The sequence below is a fragment of the Amblyomma mixtum genome, chromosome 5 (genome assembly GCF_055824585.1).
Source record: "Amblyomma mixtum isolate Tamu chromosome 5, ASM5582458v1, whole genome shotgun sequence".
In the NCBI taxonomy this organism is placed as follows: domain Eukaryota; kingdom Metazoa; phylum Arthropoda; class Arachnida; order Ixodida; family Ixodidae; genus Amblyomma; species Amblyomma mixtum.
Window position 1 is genome coordinate 87,689,819 of NC_143016.1, and position 26,297 is coordinate 87,716,115.

Consider the following 26,297-nt stretch of genomic DNA (forward strand, 5'->3'; position numbering starts at 1 on the left):
TCACACGCTTACGAAGTGGCACTGAATTGCAGCCCGTGAAAGAAGTGTATACTTTGTTTACATACGAAAGCGGGATATATATACCCGAGACTTGGCCGCGAAAAAGTACTGGTGTGAGGACAGTGCGCGACCATGAAAGGAGTCGCCGTTCTCGTCGTCTTGCTCTGCGCTTTGAGCCTCCCACATCGCGAGGCGGCGTCACTCGCACAAGGTGATGTTTTGCTTATTAATATGTGTTGCGCATTTTAATGTTCACCTGTGAGAGCTGTTATGTACGAAACATGTTTTCAACGGTATAATTTTGTACGACGATGAATTGCTTCTTTGCTCAGGCTGTTCTCCTTTTGAGGCGGCTCGTAATTTAGAATCACCTTTCTTTAATTGACGCGATTACGCATTTAACCTTTTCCCTTAGCTCTCCGGGTAGGCTTAGCTGCTCTGTCTCTGACTGCACAAAACATTTGTGTTTGCTACTGAAGGAGGTGTATGCTCATTCAAAAAACAAGCTGCCACTCGCCAGGGCAAGGAACTGTTGTGCGCATGATTGTTTGTTTTTACTCATCTAAATGGCTTCTCCTTAACTCTTGGAGCGTTGCTATAACAGAATTATTGTTTTACCCGAAGAATATCTCAAAATAACAAGAGAATATGCGCTGCGTGATGGAGAATATAATGTCGCGTCAATGTAAACTGTTGTTCAGAAAACACTTTTCATAAGCGCTGCATGATGTGTGACAATGCATTAAGTAAGCAATCAGGGAAAGAAAAAGAAGACATTGGCATTACGCTATAGGACATTTGTGCTCCACTCAAATAATCGGATAGAGAGGCATAGCGCAACCAAAAAACAAGCAACCGTGGTCGCGCCAGAAATGATGATTTGATCAAATAGTACGAGTCAATGGCAGTGCATGTGATACGAGCAATTTCTACTTTGCATTCATACTGACTATCTCAGCTTTCATCCCTTCTCGTGTAGGCATTTGTGTTAGCACAGGTCTTTAGCAATCTTACGTCATTTTATTCACGCGACACAATGGCACTGAAAAGATAGGTTCTGGACGTGACCCAGTTGCACGACACGTTTCGAGAAACGAACAATGGCCACTCAGAAAAAGCCTACCCCTGACAACCGCCTTCTCCTGGCGACCACCCTCATGATGGACAAGTGGCTCTCTGCAGATAGTTGACGTACTACCGACCGGCCGAGATAGCCTACTAGTTCTCGGCAAAAACGACTTGAAAAGAAAAAAGTACATTAGTCAGACCATAATAAATTACGTTCGATTTACAGTACTGGGGATAAAAGCAACGGTACTGAAGAAAATTGACGCACTCCTGTGTTAGCAGTGGTCACAAGCGGCATTGAAAAAAAAAAAAAACTTTATTGCAATGTAGATGCGTTGTGAGAGACCCTGTGTGCAGTAGCAATGCTTGTCTTACTAAAATTGTTTTTTCTCTCTGGTGTTTAACGTCCCAAAGTGACTCAGGATATGAGAGACGCCGTGGAAGAGGGCTCCGGAAATTTCGACCACCTGGGGTTCTTTAACGTGCGCTGGCATCGCACAAAACACGGGCCTCTAGAATTTCGCTTCTATCGAAATGCGACCATCGCGGTCGGGACCGAACCCGCGTCTTTTAGGTCAGCGGTCGAGCACCATAACCACTGAGCCACCGCGGCGGCTGATTGACTGAATTTAACTGGTCTACTAAAGTTGTGGCTAGAGTCAGCGACAGCTAGGTACGTCCCATGCAAGGCAGGGAGAGATTAGTTGTTGCTGGTTTTGATAATGAGCTATTTTTTATCACATTTAATTCCGTGTAAAACGTGTGAGGAGGAGGGTAGTTCTGTCAGAATTTTAAATTCCGGGAGTTGGATCTTTGGGGGACCAAACATCGTGCTGTATTTGAATGGTGGGTGGAAGGGTCTCGTTTCTGCGTGTCAGAGTCGTACCTAACAATTCCTGACGAAAATCATTTTTCAACGGAAAGAACGCAATTTTTTCATATACTGTAACATTTCACTATAACAAGCAATACATCCGCAGATCTTCCCTTGGCACGCTTGCATTTTTTTGCTATTAACGTTTTTTCAATAGTCAAAAATGTTCCCCATTTGTTTTATATGGCAGTCTTAACTGCTCAATGCGATCGATGGAAAAATTTTAAAAGAAAGATTGTGCTACTCGTCGTAAGAATGGATCATTTCTTTAAGTATTTCCATAACAGTACCTTACAATATTCCAATATTCAAATTTTTTTTGCACAAGAATGCTGGACATGAGTGATCCTTGCTCCCCTGACGAGTGGCATGTACGGGCACTTAAATCTGCAGTTGAGACATTGTAGCGCTTCGAGTGCACTGCGTTTCTTCTCACGTTGACAATGATTCCGTTCCCTGAGAATGCTCGGTGCCGGCTCCGTACCCGCACGGGCCATCAAGCTTGCAGTTTCGTTGTCTAGAGCATTCACATGACCTGAGATCCAAATAGTTTCGCGCTGTCTATCCTCGTGTTTATTATGTTTGTTTTTGTAAATGCTGGCTTTTAAGGGGTGTACGTTCTTACCTATGATACATGTTTCTGAATGCTCATTGTGAATCAGTAAACATTCAAATGTTAAATATGCTGTGTTGTGTTGGGTTTAGTTGCTCATAAGCTATCATCCGCCAAGCTCAATGTATAAAAAAAATTGTTCCGTGCATAATTTTTATAGAACTGTGACGAACAAGGGTGGTGCATAGGGCCTATAAAGTTAATTCGTGCTACCTATAGCGATAATGAAGGAAAGACATTTTATAAATGCAAATAGCACAAGCTTTAAAGAAGGTCGGGTAACCTGAGCGACCATCCTTGGCCGGGAAAGGATCTCGAGGGTCCCAACAAACCGAATAAAGACCTCGGCCTTCTTCTCAGGAATGAGAAAGTGGCTGAGGTGTATCATAATATCAAGCGAGGCACTGGGTCAGAATTTACAGTTTTTCAAGAAAACCACCTTCTCTTGAAAAACTAGAAACATAAGGCATGTCAGCAACTGCATTTCCACCTAAGAGTAGCGTTGGGTGGAAAGGGATGCACTCATTGTAAAACTGAGTAAAGTACTTCTTCCTTAGTTTTTGGAGTTACGCGCATAAGTATAAGATGTGCTTTACTGTAAGTTTCAGAAACACATTTTTTTACACATCTTTCAGGAACATGTTTGTCTTGTTTTGTCAGCAGGAAACTTCGTGTAAAGTGTATGTTTCCAATGCGCAAACGACATAAAATTAATCCTATAAAACATTCGTGGTGACTACAAGTCCATTCACCCAAGACGGGCTTTACAAACTGCACCTTGTTGTTTACTTTGTTAATGTAAATGTAATGTTAATGTACTTTGTTAATGTTTGTTAATTAATTTCATGCAGTCTCTATGAGGACCACTGATTTTCTTTATTTCACGACTGCGAGCTTGTGCAGCACAAAAGTCGGCTCTTTCATTTCCATCTATTCCAACATAGCTAGGAACCCCGCAGAATTTTATCATATGTCCCTGTCTTGTGACTTTTTCTATGTTCTGTACAATGCTTCCTACTAAGGGTTCGACTGCAGTTCTGAAATGTAGCGCCGTGAGCAGGCTAAGTGAACTTATTATGCTGTTCTGAATACTGTTATTTATTATTCTGCCTACAGCTACAGATACAGCATAACATTCGGCAGTAAAAATGGATGCACTTTGGTAGCCTTACTATTTTTGTCAATTTCCTTGCACTGCTGCCCTTCCGACATAATCTGCTGTTTTTGAGCCGCCAGTGTAAAATTCAGTGCAGTTCACACATCTTTATTGGAGTGCCAGGTACTTCTGTATTATAAGTTCGTGTGGTGTGTGTGTGTTTTCTTTTTTACGAAAGTGTGTTAATGTGAAATCATAAGAAACTGGTTGACTGCTGTGGGAATTTTCGGGATGCGTCCATGTGGGCTCGTTAATTAGGTGCTCTCCGCTGTTTTAGCCACGCCTAGTGGGAGGCTTGCAACGAGCAAATATGTACACCAAGCGCCTCAAGCAAAATTGCAAGTAGTCTGAAAAAAAAACGCCGAACTCCGCGTTGAATCAGATGTTGTTGTTTTTTTTTTTCAAGCCACTTCTCGGCTCCCCATTACTCAGCGGAAGTTAGGACAATGAAACTCACTCATAAGCTTCATTACTGCGTACAAATCTTCCCACGCGAGTATTGACCCGTTGTCATGCACGGCTTGCGCCGCAGTGGAACGCTATCAGCCAAGCAGAGTCATCCCTGTTGATCGTTAATTACACCGTGATTACTTTCTCTCGACCAAATGAGATAACAGTGTGGTTCGAGACGGAATGAACTTCTCTGCAGCGTTAGAATGGGAACGGAAGCACAGAAATCAGGAAGCATGACTAGGAATCACTGTGGTGGTTTTCCCAGCATTCCAACCATGAGTGTAATGTTGCGAAATATCAAAATTGCGGGGAAGGGTGAGGGGAGGGAGGGAGGGAGGGAGGGAGGGAGGGAGGGAGGGAGGGAGGGAGGGAGGGAGGGAGGGAGGGAGGAGGAGGAGATGTGGGGTTGATTTTGGCGAGCTTTGGGGGCGTGTTCGAAGGGCACGCGGGAATCACTGAATGGTGCATTTTGTCCCCGTTAAACTACAATCGAAGGTGCGGCGCTAGCGTAGCGCCATTCCTCAAATAGGCACAAACGCATAAGGTGTCGAAGACCGGGAGTACCATGTTGACTTTGGGTAGGAATTGTTTTTGCGACAAAAGTAAATCGATCGTTCGATCCATTTACCGCTTATTTGATTAACCGATTTACCGAATCAATATATCAATAAATCAACTAACCAATCAATCAATCAATCAGTGCTCCCCATAAAGAAGCTGGGACGCAGGATCAGCCAAGGTCTTCACCGCCGTGTACACGCGCTCGACCTCGCAGATGGGTCCCGCGTGTTCTTCTGCTACTGGGGCAGCTGGTCGCACTACCGCGACGGCGCGGGAAAGTTCTCGGTGGGCCAGATCGACGCGTCGCTCTGCACGCACCTCGTGTACGCCTTCGCCAAGCTGGACAACGGAGTCATCGCCGCCTTCGACCCGTACCTGGACCTCAAGGACAACTACGGGCTCGGTATGTGCCACACGGACAGCTGTATATACGCGCGGGTTTGTGTGGAGTGATTTGACGTTGCCCTATAGCATTATCATCATCATCAGAAGCAACAGCCTAGTTACGTTCACTGCAGGACAAAAGCCTCTTCCATATCCATTCAGTCAACCCCGTGTGCATACATATCGTCGTATACGCAGCTGGTACGCGCGTAAAAATTACGAAGGATAACATGCGCGAAAAACGCGTGCCGTGCTTCGTTATAACGAAACGTTTTATTACGAAATAATGGATATAACGAAGGAATGACGTTTTCCTTTGGAAGCTCGGTCAACACGGGCTGTAACGAAGTAATCGCCGAGCTCCTTCTACTTCGTTATAGCGATGGCCAGCTGTATTTCATTGCCGTCTTTGCACGCTAATCAGTTGTATAGGTATATTTCTCGATCTGAGGACGAAAATGACATAGTGGACCGTTAGATCTCACGCTGTGTGTCAGAGATACCAAAGAATTACACTCTCATTCACTAATGTCATGCCTGGCGCATCATAGCCTTAGCTGCTTTTGCGCCATAAAACTCAATATAAATAACTAACCAATATCATGCTCCATAAACTTTGACAATGGATGTGTACGCAGCAAGATTTCGGGTTCGGCCTCTACCAACTAGCAGCCGTCAGCCTTCTGGCATATCTTGTATACACTTTCTCTCATGAATGTCCTCACTCTAAACCACGGTGGTACGCCTCACCCAAAGCACGGCCATCCACCTGTTGCCCATCATTTCAGCGAGTGCTAGAATTTCGCGCTGCATCGGGCTCCATTTACGTTAGATTTCACGACCAAGTTGGTCTGTTTTCTTCCCTCTGAATATCATTTCTTTACTCCGTGCTAGTTATCTTGCTTTCTGTCAATGCTTCAGCCATGCGTTAGCTTGTCTCCTGTTCAAGGAAACCGCTCGCTCGCACATCGCACACTGTACGCGTAAGCACGCGTCTCTCCGTCCAGGCATGTACGAGAAGGTGAACAAGCTGAAGACAACGCACCCGCAACTGAAGACGCTGCTGGCCATCGGCGGCTGGAACGAAGGCTCTGAGAAGTACTCGCGCATGGCCTCCACGTTACAAGGGCGCAAGCGCTTCGCGCAGAGTGTGGACGCCTTCCTGAGCAAGTACGGCTTCGACGGGCTTGACCTCGACTGGGAGTACCCGGCTGCCAGGGGCGGCGTGCCACAGGACAAGCAGAACTTGGTGCTCCTGCTGGAGGTATGTCTATATACCGTACGCTTCTTCCGGTGTCGCTGCAGCCATAGGCGTTGCTTCTTTGCACGCTGAAGTCTAATGTAATGGAAGAACAGCTGTTCCGATTTAAACCCAGCAGCAAAGTTTGTACCTTAAAGGGCCACAGAAAACGGCGTTCGAGCTTGGCTTTAACATGTCTGCACTATGTAGAGTACAGGCCACCGAGCATTAATGTTGCGTGCTAGACCTCAAAAGCGAGCGAGAAATTGACAATACATTGACAATACATACATTGACAATTGACAATTTAAAATTCCCGCTTTCGCATCTCGCGGCGACGGGCGGTGCCGGGCTTTCGCGGGAAACCTGGCATACGACGTCACGTCGTGCGAGTGACGTCAGCAGTTGGAGGTTATCATTGGTTTACCGCGCCGAATTCTTTCAGACGTCACGTAGCTACCAGGGCGCGGCCACTCCGCGCTCGCCAGCACCCGGCGGACGAAGGGGTTTAGTAGGGGAGGGGCCGGATGGTTGGGGCCCGCAAGAGGGGCGCCGGCGTTTTGGCGTGCGAAAATTGACGAGAGGAGAGGGAAAGGCGCGAAGACGCGGAAGTTCAAATTTTGACTGCACATAACTCATCTTTCGCGATACACATTTAAAAAATTCTTGCTGGAGGATATTTGTGAAGCAGCGTCCTTTAACATTCCATACTACCACAACTTTATTGAAAGCCCCTTTCTGAGGCTCTTTGAGAAGAGAGCCAGGATGAGTATTTCTTTTGTGCCTACACGAATCAAACTGTTTAGTTACAAAGGGCACATCCTCAAGATGATAACGATGTTGTGGCTGAACCGGTTGTAGCGCGTGGGCACAAGCGTTGCGCCTAGCCATGGTCGAGAGTACCCTCAACCCAGCGCCACCATCTGGACGTTATTGTCACTGATCTCCAAGTGAATGCGGGATTTTTCAATCGCGAAGTACGACGACGGTGACTCCACTTACTCCGGAGAAAGCTTGCCGTGAACAGCCATAGCTGTCTTAAAGGCCTATATATGCTACATCTGCATAAATTTGCTCGCGGTTCGTTGGTGTATACGCAATCTTCCGGGCTCGCCATCATTTGCATGACTGGGGGGCAGGACAGCTGTCAGTGATGGTCAAGTACAAGTTTCTCGCAGCAGCCGAATAACTGAGAAGTTGAGATGCAACTATGGCTGAGTGATTCGTACTATGCAGAAGGAACTGAAATGGAAACGAAAATTCCCTCAACACTTATCCTTTCAGGAGCTAAGGAGCGTTCTGAGTCCCAAAGGGAAGCTTCTGACAGCGGCTGTTTCTGCAGGAAAGGCAACTGTCGACGTAGCCTACGACGTGCCTGGAATTATGAGGTATGTGACGTTGTAAGCCAACTGAAAATAAGCTATGTCGACAGTACCGTCCGATAGTGCAACAAGTGCGCTTTCCAGTGCCGTCACATACGCCTCAGCAGCAATTATGTGCCGATTAGTATAGGTCAGGTGTGTTGGGTCATCGGGATATTCGCCTGCCGTCGCGCCGTCATATGGTTATGAAAGCAGAAAAGCTAGCTCTAAAGTTATGTTAAGGTTCGAATGATCTTAATTATGGGCTACGCGTTTGCAAAGACGTGGAAGAACGACTAAGCAGTGGAAAGTTTCTTGGAGTGAGTTTGGGTGTTCAGAAATTGAGAATGCTCCGAAAACTACTCTCAGTTGCCATAACGACCTTTGAAGCTGTGTTATAGGACTCTACTACCTGTCTCGCACAAGTGTTTTCAAGGAGAAAAAAAAAAGAGTGCGAACAAGGACGAAGAATGGGAAGTACACAACACAGGCGCTGTGTCACACAAGTATCCCTGATATCTCCATTCACTTTCAGCTGTCCCGCCAAGCGATGGAGGCAGCGTTCATAGCCTCGTGTTCTTAAACGAAAGACGCTTTGGCCCGCGATCTGAGCCAGCAAGAAGCGCTGTGCTAGTATAAAATGCAAGTGCGTCTAAAATATAGCAATGCAAAAATGTGAACGATAATCCTTGTTGCAGTATCGCCGACGATCAGCTGTTATTACCTCGTGAATTTGGCACGGCATCACAGTTGTTTTTTTTTTGTTTTTTTTTTGCATGTCGCAGTAGAACACTCAAAACAATAATTTCAGTGGCTTCGGAAGCAATCAATAGATGGCGCTGTTCTGAACCCCCCCATATTTAACTATAAGCAAATAGCTCTTTCTTTTCCAATACGCCCTGTATATTACAGATGCTTTGTCAAGAACTTTTCACGCATCATCGAACCTCTCACTCAGCTGATGATGATGATGATGATGATGATGATGTAGCCTTCCCTTTGTAACGGGCGGGCGCCTACCAAAGGTGCCCTGGCTGGCAGCTTACAAAGGTAAATGCGCCATCTAGTGGAAAGCGCCGCAAGCGGAAGCCTTCAAGGACCTTCAGAGTCGCTTACAGTCCCTTCCGGTCCTTGGACATTTCGATCTAGACGAAGACGCTAAGATCGAAATTCATACCGACGCAAGCAGCGTGAACCCATAGGCGCCATCGTCAGAAAAATGACGGTCTGAAAAAAGTGATCGCTTATGTTAGCCGTTCGCTGTCGAAGGCCGAGGCTAACTATTCGACGTCCGAGAAGGAGTGCCTTTCATCTGGGTTACACCGAAATTCCGTACCTACCTGGCGGACGACCATTCATGATCGTCGGAGATTGTTATACGCACTTTGCTGGCTTGCCAGTTTGAAGTACACCTCCGGCCGCCCCGTTTGATGAAGCCAGCACCTCCAGGAGTTCGACATCATCGTCGTGTGCAAGTCTGGACAGAAGCACACTGATGCAGATTGCCTGTCGCGAGTCCTTATCGACAAGCCACCGCAAGGAGACGATGATGACGCCTTTTTGGAGCCGATAACCTCCAGCGACTTGTGCAACACCAACGCTCAGACCCTGCATGAGCTGCAGCGCCTCATCGAATACCTTAGGCAAGTCGTGTTCACCCCCCCCCCCCCCCCCCCCCCCAGAGCGTTCAAACTTGGATTAGTCTCATTTTGTCTTGAGAACGGCGTTCACGTGAAGAAAAACTTCGCCCCTAACAAGACTGCCATCCTTCTTCTTGCCTCCGCGAAACTTCGTGGGGAAATTCAACAGGCCTCGCACGATGAGACAACAGCTGGGTAACTTGTCTTTGCTCGCACTCTCAGCTGTCCGCTCACCTCGCTCACTACGTCAAGAGTTGTCGTGACTGCTAACGCCGCGGAAAGCCTCTAACAAGACCAGCAGAATTTCTACAGCCAATTCAACCACCAACGAGACATTTCCAACTTACCTGGCCCCTTCCCCACGTCGACATCTTTCATGTATATGCCACTCCTGCTAAGGCCGAAATACTGGCCTGCAGTATTGTGAAATAAATAAAATAAATAAATAGTAGCAACCGATTACCTGACCCACTACGCCGAAGCGAAAGCTCTGTCCCGTAGCAGCGCCGCAAAGTCTCCAAATATTTCGTTGAAAATATCCTCCTTCGCCACGGTGCCCCCTAAGTTCGCATCACGGACAAAGGAGCTGCGTTACTGCCGAGCTCACCCACGCAGTCCTGCAGTACAGTCACGCAATCCGCCGAAGGACAACTGCATACTATCTGCAGACGAACGGCCTGCTTTAAAAAGACGATCGCAGACATGTTTACCATGTAGTATATACGTAGACACAGAGCACAAGACCTTGGACGCCATTCTGCCCAACGTGGTCTTCGCCTACAACACCGCAGTACAGAAGACCACCCAGATGACACCGTTTAGGCCCGTCCGCGAGAGAGAGAGTCCACGACCATGCTCGACTATGCTCGACGCAATGTTGTCAATCGCCACCGACGAAGACAATCTCGACGTCAGAGCCTACCGTCAGCGCGCAGAAGCCCGACAGTCTGCCCGATTACGGATCAAAGACCAGCAGCGGACCGCTGCCAGAATCTACAACCTACGAAGACGCAACACGGAATGCAAGCCAGGATAACAAGTCTGGGTTCGGACGCCCGTTCGGTGCCGCGGATTGAGTGAAAGGCTTTTGCGCCGCTATTTCGGCCCGTACAAGGTTCTTCGTGGACTAGGTGAACTGCACTATGAAGTCGTCCCTCATGGAATGAGCATCCCAGTGACCACACGCACGACTTGTCGATGTCGTCCGCCTTAACCCGTATTATGAGCGCTAAATGACACTGTTTTTCCATCCTCACTGTTTATTTTGTTTACAGTCCTTGTTTATTTTTGTCCACCCTTCGTTTTGCTTTAAAGCATCGGGTGGATGGTTCTTTGAGAGGAGAGTAATGCCGCGAAGCTTTGTACAGATTGTTCATTCGAGCTGAAAGCCTCCGGCACGCGGCTTTTATCATTTGGTTTGTTACGCGAGATGCGACCAGATTTATCTCGAATTATCGCAGCCACGCGCAAGTGCTTCCGCGTTGTTCTCGATTGTTGAAGTTCCTTTTCGCGCCTTATCTCGAAGGTTCCTCGCCAGCTTTAAATTAAGCGCGGCCGAAAGCAGCGGAGATTTTGTCCTTCGACAATCGCCGAGCACGTTTATCGCTATCGCCTCTGCCGAGTTGTACAGGGGCGATGGAAAGAAACGCGAACAAAGCGGAGCCTAGGCGCTCCGCTTTTCGCATTTCTTTTCATCACGCTTTTACTTCGGTGGTAGCAAAATTACGCTAGAGTCGTCCATGATGCATTCGAAGACGACTCGTACGTCTTTTTTTTTTCTTTTTTACCGTGCAGGTAAAAGCGCGATCAAAAGAAATTCAAACAGTGGAGCGCGTAGGGGCCGTGCTGTTCGCCTTTCTTTTCATCGCGACAGTAAAGTCGGCCAAATCTAGCTGGCGTGCGCGACGGCCCCTTTTTCTGCGCTCCTGAACTTTACGACGAAACAAACTTGCGGAAAGCTCAGTATTTAGCAGAGGCTTTGTGAGCCTGTGCTTATATTCGATATTTTCGCAAGTTTGCTCCGTCATACGCTGCAGGAGCACGGAAAACGCGGCCGTCACGCACACCAGCTAAAGATTTGGCCGACTGTACAGTTATTTATAGGCGGAAGTTATCCCAACAAAGAGTTCGTTTAGAAACCATATCAGTCTGCTGGTTCATCGTCCACGGTGTTGTCACCACCACTTGAGAATATACATTAGGAAAAGGAACTAAAAGCACAGTCATTGGGGAGTTCTGTGTAGCCTGTGTTGACCTATGGAGAAAGTAATCAAAAGAGAAAAAAAAAAAACACGAACACTTACACGACTGGGCTTTCAACACCGGTTTCCTGAACGGCAGGCGGCAGCCAACTCAAGAACGAAGCGCCAGATGCCCCTCAAAGGAACCCATTCCAGCCAATGTCGTCGACCGATTTTCGTGACGCCATTGGCTGTAGGGGGTCCTTTCAGGGGCATTTGCCGCTTCGTTCTCGAGTCGTATTCGACTGTAGAGCTGTAGCTCTGCAGCCAAGGCTGGGCAGAAAAGGGAAGAGACGCACCTTTGTCCCCTGGCCGTGGGAAGCGTGTTGTTCGTTATTCGGGTTATAAGCGGGGTGGGGTGAAGGGGAAAGTTGGAAAGATGGTGCGTGGTCGCTAAGGTTGAGGTATAGCCCCCCCCCCCCCCCCCCCCCCGACACGTGTACAGAGGCCTATTTCCTTCTCTTTCCTGCCAGTGCAGTACAGAGCTGATGATTCAATATTATTAGTTCAGTTCAGTTCAGTTCAGTTCAGTATATTACCTTAAAAGTCCCCCGTAGGGGCATTACATAAGGGGTGGGTTTTTATACAAACAATAAGGATCATGGTAAACAGTTATTGAAAAAATGGTCAGATACAAGTTGCAAAAACGAAGATGGGCAGGTAGTAGAAGCGATTTCGTGGGGAAGGCCATTCCAGTCTGAGGCGGTTCGGAAAAAAAAATGAAGCAGTGAAGGTGGTGGTCCGGGCACGTGGGCGCGCAACTTGAAGTGGATGGCTGGTTCGATATGATATGCGTGCTGCTGCTGTGATGTATGGTGCTTGATTAAGGGACGAAAAAAAGAACTTGTGGTACAGTGAAAGGCTAGCAATGCGACGTCGACAGAAAAGCGATGATAAACCAGATTCTGCTTTGAGAGATGAAACGCTGATATTATAAGAGTACGATGAATGAATAAATCTAACAGCGCGATTTTGAACTGATTCTAATGCGTCGGCGAGATATGCTTGGTGCGGATTCCAAATGGGCGGATTCCAATCTGGTATTTTCAGTGATTACCACTTGCATTTTGTGTAAGTCATGTGGCATTCTGTCGCGCAACACTGTGCTCAAAATACAGAGGCAAGACAAATACAAAGTCAAATACAGAGGCAAGCCAATAAGCCCCCCCCCCCCCCCCCCCCTTTTTTTTTCGATTATCAGGGCAGCGGGAACCGAGATAGCTGTGCGAAGCATAATACTGCGACCACTGATATTGTGTAAGTGATACCGGTGCGAAAGTAGCGCGTAAGCGATATTGCATTATCGGGCGTATCACTTTTAGAGCACTTGTAAAAGCTGAAAGCCTCAACTCCTTCCGCTCCCCTGCTCGTATCATTGCCTGATCATTCTTTCACAGCTTTAGCGGACACAAAAAAAAGTGAACGGACGCTTCGGGTTTTAACGCGTGGTTGAGAGCAAGTTTCTTCTCACAGAGAACGGCTGTGTAGAAAGTGCGCCTTGCGTATCGTCGGACGGTCATAAATAGTGTGTCCTTATGCATTGCTCTAAATACTGCCTAGAAAATTAGTTTGACTCATAGTCAGCCTTTTGTCTAATGCACGATGCTATACGCTTGTCTGTTACCCTGGACAGCAGATAACGCTATGGCGATTCCCGTGCCTCTACTTTCAGTCGGAGCTTTCGACGTATCCGCTCGGCTAGTGCTTCGTGTGTCCGATTCAAGTTGGACAACGCCGTTCAAAAAGAAAAATGTCGAGATGCAGAGATGACACCAACATAGGCTGTCAAAAGTTACGTGTGGTGGCGTTCTGGATGAGCAAGGACAGGGTACAGTGTTTCGATGTCGTAGCTATAGAACTGCAGCTTTAACTATAGCTAACTTTAATTTGATTTATTGATTTATTGAGGTTTAACGTCCCAAAGCGACTATGGCTATGAGGGACACCGTTGTGAAGGGCTCCGGAAATTTCGACCGCCTGGGGTGCTTCAACGTGCACTGACATCGCACAGTACACGGGCCGCTAGAATTTCGCCTCCATCGAAATTCAGCCGCCGCAGCCGGGATCGAACCCGCATCTTTCGGGCCAGCATCCGAGCGCCGTAACCACTGAGCCACCGCAACGGTTTATAGCTAACTTTAATATATGCTGTAAAATCCAAATATTTTACTATACGTAAAGCTCTTAATTGTTGCCCGCAAACATAATGTTTCACACGAAAACGTACAGTCTTTGTCAAAAGTAACCAGGCTGCATGGTTTGATTCTCACTCGTATAACAGGGCCCTCACGGCTTCCCTAAAGGTCAAAAAGTTCTTTGAAGGTGAGAAGAGGGGTTCTTCTTACCATACAGATATTTAGAGCTTGAGGGCTGACATAATAGCTTAAATATGCGACGAAGAAGAAAAACGTGCAGCCTGGTTACTTTTTACAAAGACTGTACATAATCAACGTTCCAGGTATCTGGACTACGTGTCCGTCATGGCGTACGACTTCTTCGGGTCGTGGAACAGCTACACGGGACACTGCTCGCCTCTCGGGGCCCGTGAACATGGCAGCGAAGAGGAGAAGACGCTCAACGTGGTAAGTGTGGTTCAGCTATAGTGTTACAAGCGAGACTGTACTGTGTCCAGATCGTGAGCTGTCAAATGTCAACACAAGGGTCGGGGACTTAAGTCAACGCTTGTTGCGCTGCTTGTTTATTTTTTTTTTTTTGCCCACTTCGCAAGCCGTTTTTTTTTTTAATCTGTAGCTGTAAGAAACGTTATTAGGACACAATTTAGACGCTTTGCACCTTGAAGTCATGGACACTTTATACATAAAGGGAAATCGTTTTCTTAAACGACCGGGTGACTGTCACATTCTCGCGTAGCCAGTTTGATGGTAGTTCGTGCCGGGCAGACACCGCCCGATGCTGACGTGCGTCCTTCTTTGTCGTTTTTAGGAGAGCTCCATCAGGATGTGGCTCGACAAAGGCGCAGACCCAGCCAAGCTGGTGCTGGGCATGCCCTTGTACGGTCGCACCTTCACGCTGGCCGACCCGAGAAATGACGGATTCCTGGCTCCCACCACGGGGCCCGGTCCCGCTGGGCCCATCACCAGGGAAGCCGGCTACCTAGGCTACAACGAGGTAATTAGCACCCAGAGAAACGGATGTTTCTCCACTTCGCGTAGTCCACTAATGAAAGGACGCTTGGCCGCAGGCACTCCGCACAAAGTGCACGTTACAAGTGAGAAAGAAAAGCGTTAAAGGGACAAACACCAGCATGCATGCGATTTTTTTTAATTGATTGCTTGGTTGGTTGTTGGTGATAACTCTTAGACCCACTTTAGCGGATCAGGTGAGGGTGGGTGAAAGGGAAGGGGTTTTGAACAAGACGGCGACGGGCTCTCGTGACGCCCTAGATGACCGGACACTGTTGGGCCGCGGCGACCTCCAAGGCCCAGACCAGGATGCGAAGCTGCAGCTCCGCTTGTGAGCTGCGCAGAGCAGCACAGCTCCCATGGCTCCTGCGATTCCGTCCCTTGCAAGGGAGGTTTCAGCTTGTTTGTGCAAGTTTGATATGTGTGTTTAAAATCCGAACTGCTGCGGGCATAAGTGACAGGTTGGAGATTTCCCCCCTCTGCGCATGAGGGAGAGGAGGAAAGGTTGGCGGTTTGTAATCTACGCCATACCACCTGCTCGGTTTTGGTCAGGGAAGGGTGAGGAGGTGGGTATATTTGGCGGGAGTTTCTATAATGCACAGTGATGTCATATGTTTGTTTGGCAACAGAAGATGCATTTACTGCTGAGAAAATCAGGTTTAGACATTTTTCCCCCACAACTTGATTCAAACTCGTGACGTCATAGCAGAAAAGGATTCTGTGATCATCGTCTGAAAGTGAATAGTGGCATAGTCAAAGCTTCACAGATCCGTGCGCTAAGTATTCTTGACGTCATCACAGTTGGCTTTCGAAAACAGCCGGTGGCCGCAATACCTGTATTTAATCTTTCTCTTGTAGCGGTTACAAATGCTGGTCCCTTCAGCATTACTTGCACGCCCCTACCTTGTAAATGCGAGGTATGTAACGGATATTCTTTTGGGCAGTTTATTCAATCGTCACTGACAACGGCTTTGAAACGCAAAAGCAAAGACGAAGTATGGTACTCTTTGTGTAGAACGTTTTCATCTCTGTAACTGAAATAAACGAACGCATACTGTTAGCATGAGTAATGAGTGACGCAGCATGAGTATATGCTACGTTAATGACCTAACTACTCAAACGTAACTTACAACGATTAATGAAAATGGGCCGTGAGCGAGTTCAGAAAACATTGATTTGAAAGTTCTTGGACGCGCACAAGCAACGAAGCTTTTGTGCATGGGCTGTTCAAGACGGGCGCTAAGGTGTTAAAGATGCTCTATTTCATGCACTTTATTCTCAGCCGCCGTTATGAAAATTATGGGAGTTCTCCCAGATGCCACAGCCGCTGTGCACATTTAGTACACGCGTGCGTACATGGCATCGCCGAGCATATTCCGCGAGACCAGTAGACCGTGAATGACGAGATCTATACTCACGCTTTAATGCGAAAGCGTTACTAGCCAAATTAGACGAAAATCCGTCGACGACCGTCGTTGTCGAGGCCTAGAGATGGTCTCAAAAACATGACGTCATCACGCCGTTCTTCGAGCTAGGTGCACGCGTTGCGTCAAGGCCAAGCGCGCTACAGGAGGAGCAGGCAATGTACAGCTCACAGTTCCGAACGAGCGCCGGTCTTGGTGCTCAACAAACAACGCAGCCTAACCATCTCGCAGAAAGAACTTGGCCACGCAAAAACTAATGCTTTAGCATTCCCCCACACTAGCAGTCCTAAGTGTCGCTACCGATTTTTTTTTAGATCTGCTCCCAGCTGCAGTCGTCCAAGGACTGGAAAATAACGAGGGATCCTCGCGTGGTCGCTCCGGTGGCAGTGAAAGGAAACCTGTGGATCGGCTACGACGACGCGCAAAGCCTCACGGCTAAAGTAAGTGAAACGCTTAATTCATGTTGTAGCTGTAACGTATCACTTCGACAGGAGGTGTACAATCCAATTAGAATCTGGTGCTTGGAAATATTTTAATACCTGTAGGTAACTTACTCAACAATTCTGGACAAAAGCATTTTAGAGCGGGAAACCGTTTTCGAACGCATTTTTTTTTCTTTCATATCATGTAAGCTTTCAATATAACAATCAATATATCGGCAGGTCACCAGGCGGCAGTTTCGATTTTTTTTTTCTATAAACGCTTTTGCTATCGTCAAAAGCCTTCCCCTCTATGGCAGTCTTTACCCTTCGATGTGATCGATGAACAAAAAAATTGCTAGACATCAGAAGAATGGACCATTACCTTCAATATTTTCGTAACAGTATTTTACAATTTTACAATTTTCAAAATTTTTGACCGAGAATGTTGGACATGCTACAGTATATGCTCGAAGTGGGGATAGGGTCGAGTTTCATGAAAGAACCACCCGCAGTGGTTCATAGTTTGCTATTGACGTTCTAGTGCCGCAAACGAGGCCGCGGTTTCGATTCCCGGCAACGGCAGTTGGATGGCGGTGATATGTAAACGTTTCACAGGGCTGCAGTCACGAGTCCGTAACAAGGTTAATCGACTCTAGTGACGCGGGGGAATACCGGAAATTTTAGAAGACGCGGTTTAGTTTGTGGGAGGAAATCAAGAGCTTCTTCGCGTTGCCATGACGCGTATGCATGACGTCACTATGCGCTGACCGATCAGCGTGGTGGGTGGCCTGTGCTTGAGGTGCGGACACCAACGACGCCGTAAAACCGGGATAAATGCCAGTAAAGGCCGATTGTGATCGTGCGTGCTGAATGTTTGATCTGTATACTTTCACCAAGTCCTAAATGTCAGGGGGTCTGAGACTCCCCACCAGTATTGCCAGGGAATCGAGACCCCCCGCGCTAGAATGTAGGGACTGCATGAATCCTAAGCAGGCAACCATTTTTTATTGTTGTCAGTGGTGGTCGAGACATTTCTTCTCTAATGCTTCGAAAATTCCGCCGTGATTTTTAGTAAGAATCATTCACGTGTTTTCTGAAAACGCTAACAGCTGCGCCGCCACCACAGCGGCGCATGCGTCATCAACAGCGTCTATGGCATGGAGGAAAAAAACTCCTCCATTGTATAGTACCTAGAATTTACTTATATCCATGGTCTACGGAGTCTCGTAGTGGGCGCACGGTGCGGAGGAGGCCCAAGAGACGCACGTGCAGTCCAGGTGGCATGTGCTGAGCGAAGCGACAACGCCGCGTGAGCTGCCGTCATTCGTAATGAGCGCGCTGGCAACATGTCCCGTGGCGCCATCTACCAGCATCGGTCGTGCCATGGGGTCGTGCGGGTCGCCATCCACTCAGTTTTCTTGGCTAAGATACTGTAGCTAAGGTTGGACCCCGTTAAAGAGTGCTCACGCACTAAAAGGAAAACCCGTGACCTCACAACACAAGTCAGTTTAGAGCTGGCCACTCAACTCCAAGGTAACCCAATATAACGGGAAACAATGAGAAAATCCAGCGGCGCGGGAAAAAGGATTGCGGTCTCTAGGGTACCTCCATGCACGCGCGCGCTCTACGGCACACTCGTGCTCTCCGCTGCTCACTGCTCCAGCCATGGCTCCAGCAGCCCAGATGAGCTAGCGGTCACGTGACATGCACTGGCGGGATTGTTGCGCGCGCGCCAAAACGCGCGGGTTTTGAACGCCGCCCGAGATACAGATGGTTAGGCGTACTTTTTTAATCGATTTAGGCTGGCTTTCGGTCGCTTTCTTCGACCTTAGCGACTTGTTCGGCTCCACAAGGCTGCCGTTGCCGATCACGAGACCACTCGATCCTTTGCTTTAGCGTCCACCCGCGTAGAACTCCATGTTTTGGACACTTCGCGATTCTTCAATCGATTTGAATCTCGGAACTGCAGCACTGCTGCCGACGAGTCCCCGGACGCGCCAAATGAACGTACCGGTTGTGAAGGCTGGCGACCGAGGGCGATCTACACCCTTCTTTGCGACAGACGGCGCCACCACTCGTGCTCTCACGCAGCCACTGCCAGCGCCTAAAGTCATTCTACCAGAGTAGCTCCATAGCGAGTGGCGCTGCTTGCGCCACAATACATAACCACATACCCTTGTGGTGATGGCCGAATGGTCTGAAAAACTACCGGAAAACTGATCGCTCCGCGCCGGCGCAGGTCCGAATTCAGCTCGGCACTGGAAGTTATTCCTGCGACTAAACATGTCCAAAGAAAATTCTGATGTCGACTTCGCCGTCGAGATTGTAGGGTATAAGCATTTCATGCTAGAAACGGCGACAGAACTGTAAACCCGTCTTAAAAAGCACTCCAAACACCTCTTTCGATGGGTATGTGCCCGAGATCACAGCATGTAGACGCATTGTCGTGTTTCGTTTTACTGGCAAAAAAAAAAAAAAGGCGATTCTCACGAAAACATTTCTTCTGGGTCTAAATCCTAACGCATTCTACGACCTTCGGGTCATCTTTCCATACCTGCACAAATAAGGAACACACAAAGTTACCTCTGACAATGACGGTTCTGACCGCGTAGTGGCCGTTTTATATCCGTGTGAACATATTGTAACGCGGCGGCCAGCCGAAGAATGAGGCGTGGTGAGCGATGGCTATGAGATGATTTAATGGCCGCTGGCCTAGCGCGGGCGCTCCGTCCCGCGCCACTGCCAGCTTCGTCTTCGTCACACTACCCGGGGCCTCCGAGCGATCGTCCCGATCGGTGACGAACAGACGGCGAAATGGCGATGGTCTTGAGTGAAGGATCGAACAATATGTAGAAGATGGTGCAGTGCTGGCCGCCACGATGAGAAAGATGAGAGAATGAGTCCCGGTCCACGAAGCATCCGCGCCGTAGGGTGCCAGGAGCTGACGGCCGTGGTCTCTGGACGCACCGAACGGCGGGGGCAGGGGGGCGGTGTCTTCATGTTTGGGTCTTGGGTCAGTGGGGTCTTGGGTCGGTGGGGTCTTGGGTCGGTGGGGTCTTGGGTCGGTGGGGTCTTTGGTCGGTCTTCGTCACAATATAATACAACCTGTATATACACGGCCTCTAAGCACTTTTGTAAGCAACCGTTCATGGAGAATCATAAAGCTGACTGTTCCTATAGATCAGCATTTTTTCCTTGAGGAAAGTTCTTACCATGGCTGCCTTCACCGAGGAGCCAATCACGTACGTGGGCAGCAAGTCATGATTGACCTCAACACTTTCTCAGAGGTGCCAGAGGTGGCATACGCACAACTTGCATCTCTTGTTTATATACCTTTCTTATAGTACAACTCACGCACCAAGAAATATGTCCACCCCGAACAACCACCCCAAGCTCAGCCTGTGAACTGTAAATGGCCACACTGAGCAACCAGTGACTGGCTTAGTGCGCAGTTAGTGCATCGTCCAATGAGCAGCGTGTTTCTACATGTTATAAATAACAGTTTGCAAGTACGCAGATGCCCACTTCTAAAGTGAACACGTGCCGCGTATTGAATGCTTGTGAATGAGCACGCACAAAGGTTACCCTGCTTCTTGCACAAATGCAACAATGTGGATATCGCATTTAAGGGGGGACATTAAAACTAGCTTTTTTGTTTATGGCTAGAATCTCATGAAATTTTGCACATTTTTCTCTTCTCATTCCAAATATGTAATCAAAATTGAGCTGGTAGTCTTAAATCTTACGAAGTCGAGAGTGTAATTAGGTAATTTCTTACACAGCTTTAATAAACTCTCTCATTGCATTTTGCTGCTTTTAATTACATGAATTGATAGCCAGAGGGTTCCCATACCCAGTGACATCCTTCATTTTTCGCTACAGGTATGCTAATTGTAAATTGCTATCTACATGCGGCCTAAACAAAAGAAGTAAGAATGTCATCAGGTATGAGAATTCTCTTGCTGTCAATGCACGTAATTAAAAGCAACAAAATGCAATGAGAAAGTTAATTAAAGCTGCGTAAGAAATTACCTAATTACACTCTAGACTTCAAGATAACTTTTAAACTAAGACCGCCAGCTCAATTATGATTGCATTTTTGGAATCAGAAGAGAAAAATGCATCGGTGTGCAGCATTTCATGAGATTCTACCCATAAACAAAAAGGCTAGTTTTAAGACCCTCGTCCCCCCTTAACTTCATCACATGCTCCTGTGTTCCTCTTAGAAGTAGAAGACACTGTGCGCTAGCATAAATATGACAACTGCTCGCACTGATCTGCCACTTTTCCTGTACCACAGGTGGAGTTTGCGCGTTCCCTTGGCCTTGCTGGTGCCATGGTCTGGTCCATCGAAACAGATGACTTCCAGGGAGCATGTGGAGCAACAAAAAATCCTCTTCAGAGAGCAATAAGGGAGGCACTAGCCAGTAATACTACCCTGACAACTACAACTCTAGCACCTACAACACAAAGTGCTGGGGCTTCAACAATAACGGCTTTGCCTTCGACGGCATCAACAATAACAACACTGACGACATCAGCGACAACACTGACAACCACACCTCAGACAGTGTTCACATGTAAGAACGAAGGTTTTTATGCTGATCCAAATAATCCGCACAAATTTTACCGGTGTGTACAACAACCTGATGGAAGCTATATCACTTATGCCTTTGATTGCGCACCTGGCACAGTTTTTAATGCTACACTCAGCACTTGCACGTTCTAAGTACTGGCAAATATGTAGTGGTCGCTGCAACAATAGCAATGAACACCTCAAAATATGAGCTGACAATACTTAACAAGAATACCGGCAAAGTGTTTTGTCAAATATGGAAACTGAACTGGCCATTATCCAGCAAGCCACACTCATAATACTGGTGCATGGGAAAGGCGTTGAACAGGAAAGGCTTGGTGCCGCAGGAGCATTGCCTAATGTGACTGACTTTATACACATATCACCAGAGTGATAAAGACAACACATTCCCTTGCATATAACACTGCCATTCTTCTAATAGCAGCCGGTGTTCTGACGAGAAATAAATGATTCTATATGACGTCACTTCTACTTGGCTCTTTCTACAATTGAAACAGAAGGCAATTTTTTGTCAACACATCAGACAACTGCCTGCAAGGCTAGTTTCTTTTAATTTAACAGAAGAGTCAACGTGTCAGGCAATGCTAACTTACATGATCTGAAACCTTGGCTGGCCAGAATATATTTGCCAAGAAACAACTTTTGTGTCTGCTCAAATGTTTAGTGTGTGTCTATTCAAATAACAAAGAGGAGCCTCTTTCCTGTGTTAACAGGTGTTAACTTTAACTAAGGGAAAGGGTAAAAATTATGCCTTCTCAAATGTTTGACTTGGCATAGCAGCTGACATGCGACGTATTCATTGCTGCCCTACACTGACTGCATATTTCTAACACTCTAGTTACATTGATGAAAGAAAGATGACTTGTACTGTTATACAGCAACAAAAGACAAAAACCACTTGAGATTTTCTGTGTGTGCCCATAAGGGCTGAAAATTTGTACAATATAGCAAACTGATGCTCACATGGTTTTGACATAAAGCAACAGTAACAACGTAAATATTACGAATTGAAATGATAGCCCGTTTGTGTCACTGGCTTGATGCAATTACTGAGCCCAATCTATAAAAACTGCTATCTAGGTTATAATTTAGACCCATTAGCAGACAAGCAATTTCATGGAATGGCTGAATGATAACTTCATGAATGCATGCAAGCATTTTGTGTACTTGTTGTTACCATAGAGCCTCAAGATAACCATCAATTCTACATTTTGTCATTATTTTACTCGGTAATAACTGAGAACCTGTTGTGATAAGGAAAAAGAAATTTCCCGAGTGCACGTTTGGGTAACTTGGACTAATGCCAAAAAAACAATAAGTGCAGTAGGGCACCTAAATGTCGTTTCTGTGACAGTATAAATTATATACAGAATGAATTTTCCATAAACTCAGGGTGATGTGCAAATATTGCAGAAATCAAATTCTTGTGGAAGTTACCCTTCTTTAGAGTAGTCAGCATTTGCTAAGCCACAGCCTATAATAAAATACAAAAATCCAGCACTGGACTGGACTTCACATGTCCTGTAACAGCAATAACAGGAACGGTTACAGACAACAGCATGTGCAAAAGTACTTTGAATGCCACAACCTCTGCAACTTCTCCATGAAATTCCTTTATGAAGGCATTTCATGCAGACTTTGAGCCTCCTGTCAGAAATGAGATAAGACTGGTAATCTCTGCTTTTCTATTATCCCATTAGCAAACAACACATCACAACCAGTCACTACAAGGCCTGCCTCATTGTTGCTCAATGATGCCAACAGCTTTCAAAGTACTCCTACAAGGAGCTACTTAAGGGGGGATGAGGGTCTTGAAAACTCGTTTTTTATTTTTCGACATAACTTGTTGAAACTTAGCACGCAGGTGTATCATGGAATGCTGATTTCAAATATGCATTTAGATTTCAAATATCTCACCTGAAAGAAAATTTATCGCAAAATAACGTTCAAATTAGGCAATTTCTTACGGCCTTTATAGTAATTTATCAGTTAAAGAATGACTTTTTAAAAATAAGTAGACATTTGCAAAGGCCCAAAGCACATGCTAAAGCTTTCTTTTTTCCTTTAAACATGATATATGAGCAATTAGGCGAAGTGTGGGCTAATTACCGCCACGTCATTTTTCTTTCCAACTTTGTTGTTTATTTATGATCAACAAAATTAGTTTCTAGACATTCTGTTAGCTTTAGGATGTGCTTTGGGCCTTTTCAAATGTCTGCTTATTCTTTAAAAATGTTTATTTAACTGATAAATTACTAAAAAGGCCCGTAAGAAACGACCTAATTAGGATATTTTATTTTGCCATATATTTTCTTCCAGCTGAGATGTTTGAAATTTAAATGCATATTTGAAATCAGCATTCAATGATACACCCAGGTGCTAAGTTTGAGAAAGATATGTTAACAAATAAAAAAAAGGTTTTCAAGACCCTCATCCCCCCTTAAGCAGCGTATACAAAGAGGTTCTTTGAAGCGATTATTTCAAAACAAAGTAATGTCACAGTAATGGATTTATAGCCAATGAAGTCATTTGGAGCAGCTGCAGTAAGCTTCGTTGCAGTGCTATGCCTAGCAAATAAAGTAAAACCAAGAAACCATTGCTTGGAATAATGTTTGTGACTAAATGAAAATCAAAAAAAGAAAAATAACTAAAGAAAAAAAAACAGTACTGCACAGCACGGAAAATGCAAAAGGAGAGAGAGTCACAGTCACACTTGAAACTGCCATAAAAATATAAATGGGATCAAAGATAAAATCTCAGTTGTGTGTGAAGCAGCAGCCTTACATTTTTTTTTTTTCACTTTTTTTTTTAGTCTCTAACAGATACCACCGATATTTTTTTTTTTTTTCGATTTATTGCTTGGTCACTCACAAAATCACTGAAGCCATTCAGCTCCATGCTCTTATGAATAAAAAATTTGATCTAGACATGTGTTCTGTCTCAACAAGCTCTATTAGAGCTTTTATATGAATAGCCAAACATGTTTTCATCTGCTCAGTTTTCGACTAAAGAAATACATCCATAAAAGAAAAAAATACATAAAAGATGGGAAGTATAGTCATAGATGAGATAATGAGAGGCTGTAGACAAATGAGGTCAAGAGAAAAACGCAACCGAAATGGACATAATGCTAAGTCATCAGTTCAGTATGATCAGTAAGCTTTTGTTAATTTGATGTTGCAAGTACAGGAAAATTTCGGGATATCATGATCAAGTACCCAAATTTTCAATGCACTGACAGCATTGTAAAAATTTAAGTCTTCTATCTTGTTTGTTTCATAACATAAGAACCACTACGCAAACCAACACTTATTAACAATAAATGGAGTTGCATGTAGTGGCCTGGCAGTACGAAAACACACCACTGTGCAGTGTGAAAACACACCATTATCAGAGCGCGACACCACTGATAATGCTATGGCAGCAATGTCCGGAGCTACCTCAGCCATGGTTCAGGCAATGCGCTACCTGTGAAGCAGGGTGGTGTTCATTGATTTGCGAAAGGAATAATTGAGTCATTGGTTCATTGATTTGCAACATGATACCCTCCACATTAGGCACTAACTCCCACTGGTTGGTGTTAGCAGCACCTTCTGTTGCTAGTTTGGAATCAAATACCCTGACGCAGTGTCAGAGTAAATGGTGCACCACTTCCACTACTGTAGCATATTCTATTTAAATAACAAGGATGAGCACCTGTTTAGGAAAACCCCACACAAGTGGAAACAGTCGTGTTGAAAGAAACAAACATGGCGTACTTTCCATAACCCTTTTACTAAACTTCATAAAAAAACATATTGGTATATATAATATATATGTATATAGTATTTATATATAGGTATGTATACATGCAATGCAGTGTATAGTGTGTTATAATACAAATGTAGCTGCATTGTTAAGCAGACACAGGTGTGGGGGGCATGATGGTTACCACGTGCATGTTGCCACACACGAGCCAAGTGAATCAACAATGAGTGGATGATGACAGGTGTGCCAGTTCAACAACAACAATGGCACACATGCTTGTTAAACTGATATCCTAAGGAAAACACCCAGGTAAGAGCACATTGCACAAAACAACCTGCTGCTACTATACTGTGTACAGCAGCTGCCCGACACCAACGGCTGAAGGGATGTTGAAGTGTAGCCCCATCATATGCGGATGCACCATATACCGTAAAATGCCTCGAGTGAAATACCAAGACCTCTAAGGTCTGACATGTGAGAGCAAGATGAACTTGAGTGCATGAAAGAAAATAAAGACCAACAATTAGTACAAAACAGAAAAACAGAACCTTGATTAGTAAAACTCGTTGAAAGAAAGCAGCACACTTAACAAAGAGCAGAATTACACTCGTCACCCATAACTAAGAAGTGTCTGAACACGCTCTTCAAAAGCCTGACTTTGAACCAGCTGGGGCATTGCTTCAACTCCTTGTGGCACATTTTGACGCTTCTTTCCCTCTCGCTAAAAACCGTTGTGTACATCTATACAATGCCACGCACCAGAGGAGGTGATGTAACAATAGCGAGTCAACTATTATCAAACTGCACATTAGTGTATAAATAAGACAATGCATTTTTTGTATATTATTTGATATAGCCTATTTAACATTGCTCAAGAAGGCGTAGCACTTTCAATCTCATAAAAGAACTAAATCAGCTAAAGTGAAAAAAAAAAAACAACAGTTCTCCACTAAGTTAACAACAATCCACTGCACCTGCTTGATCGCAACTCCCCAGCACAAGCCACAGCAAAGCTGGGAAACAAAGGGACAGGCTTCGTCAGGCTGGGCACAAGTGTCCAGCACGGTATGCTCCCAACTCAATGCCTTCAATGCAAAGGTGCAAAGCATCAAGCCAGGGAGAAGGGCTTCAGCTCCAAGTCCCTGAAGTACTTCCGGCAAAGCATGGCACGCACTGAGGGGTACTTGTCATACTTGAACAGCGCAGCACGTCTGGCCGCCAGTTCGTCGTAGATCTTGATATAGTCACGGTAGAACAAGTCTGCAGAAACCGCAAGAGAGAGGCAACTTCACTGTTGAGATATTTTGGAACTGTGCACAGAAACAAGAAAAATGACAGTAATAAAGACGGTTTGCTGCTTCAGCTGATCTAGCT

General features: G+C 45.9%; 2 protein-coding genes across 9 annotated transcripts in view; one reads left to right on the plus strand and one right to left on the minus strand.

Moving 5' to 3' along the window:
- The first annotated feature begins 1 nt into the window (after nt 1).
- On the plus strand, nt 2-24,101 carry LOC149342905 (chitinase-3-like protein 1). The gene is made up of 8 exons (XM_089545425.1): nt 2-211; nt 4,940-5,128; nt 6,117-6,373; nt 7,634-7,737; nt 14,049-14,172; nt 14,534-14,719; nt 16,472-16,597; nt 20,880-24,101. Exons 1-8 carry the CDS (start codon nt 133-135, stop codon nt 21,306-21,308), a joined length of 1,494 nt encoding a protein of 497 aa, XP_089401551.1. The 5' UTR covers nt 2-132; the 3' UTR covers nt 21,309-24,101.
- Crag (DENN domain-containing protein Crag) overlaps nt 23,655-26,297 on the minus strand; it is a 62,745-nt gene continuing 60,102 nt past the window's right edge. For all 8 annotated transcript variants that reach the window (XM_089545412.1, XM_089545414.1, XM_089545413.1 and 5 more), the window contains one exon: nt 23,655-26,183. In XM_089545412.1, coding sequence (XP_089401538.1) covers nt 26,032-26,183 — 152 coding nt within the window. In that variant the 3' untranslated portion in view covers nt 23,655-26,031. The remainder of the gene's footprint in view (nt 26,184-26,297) is intronic.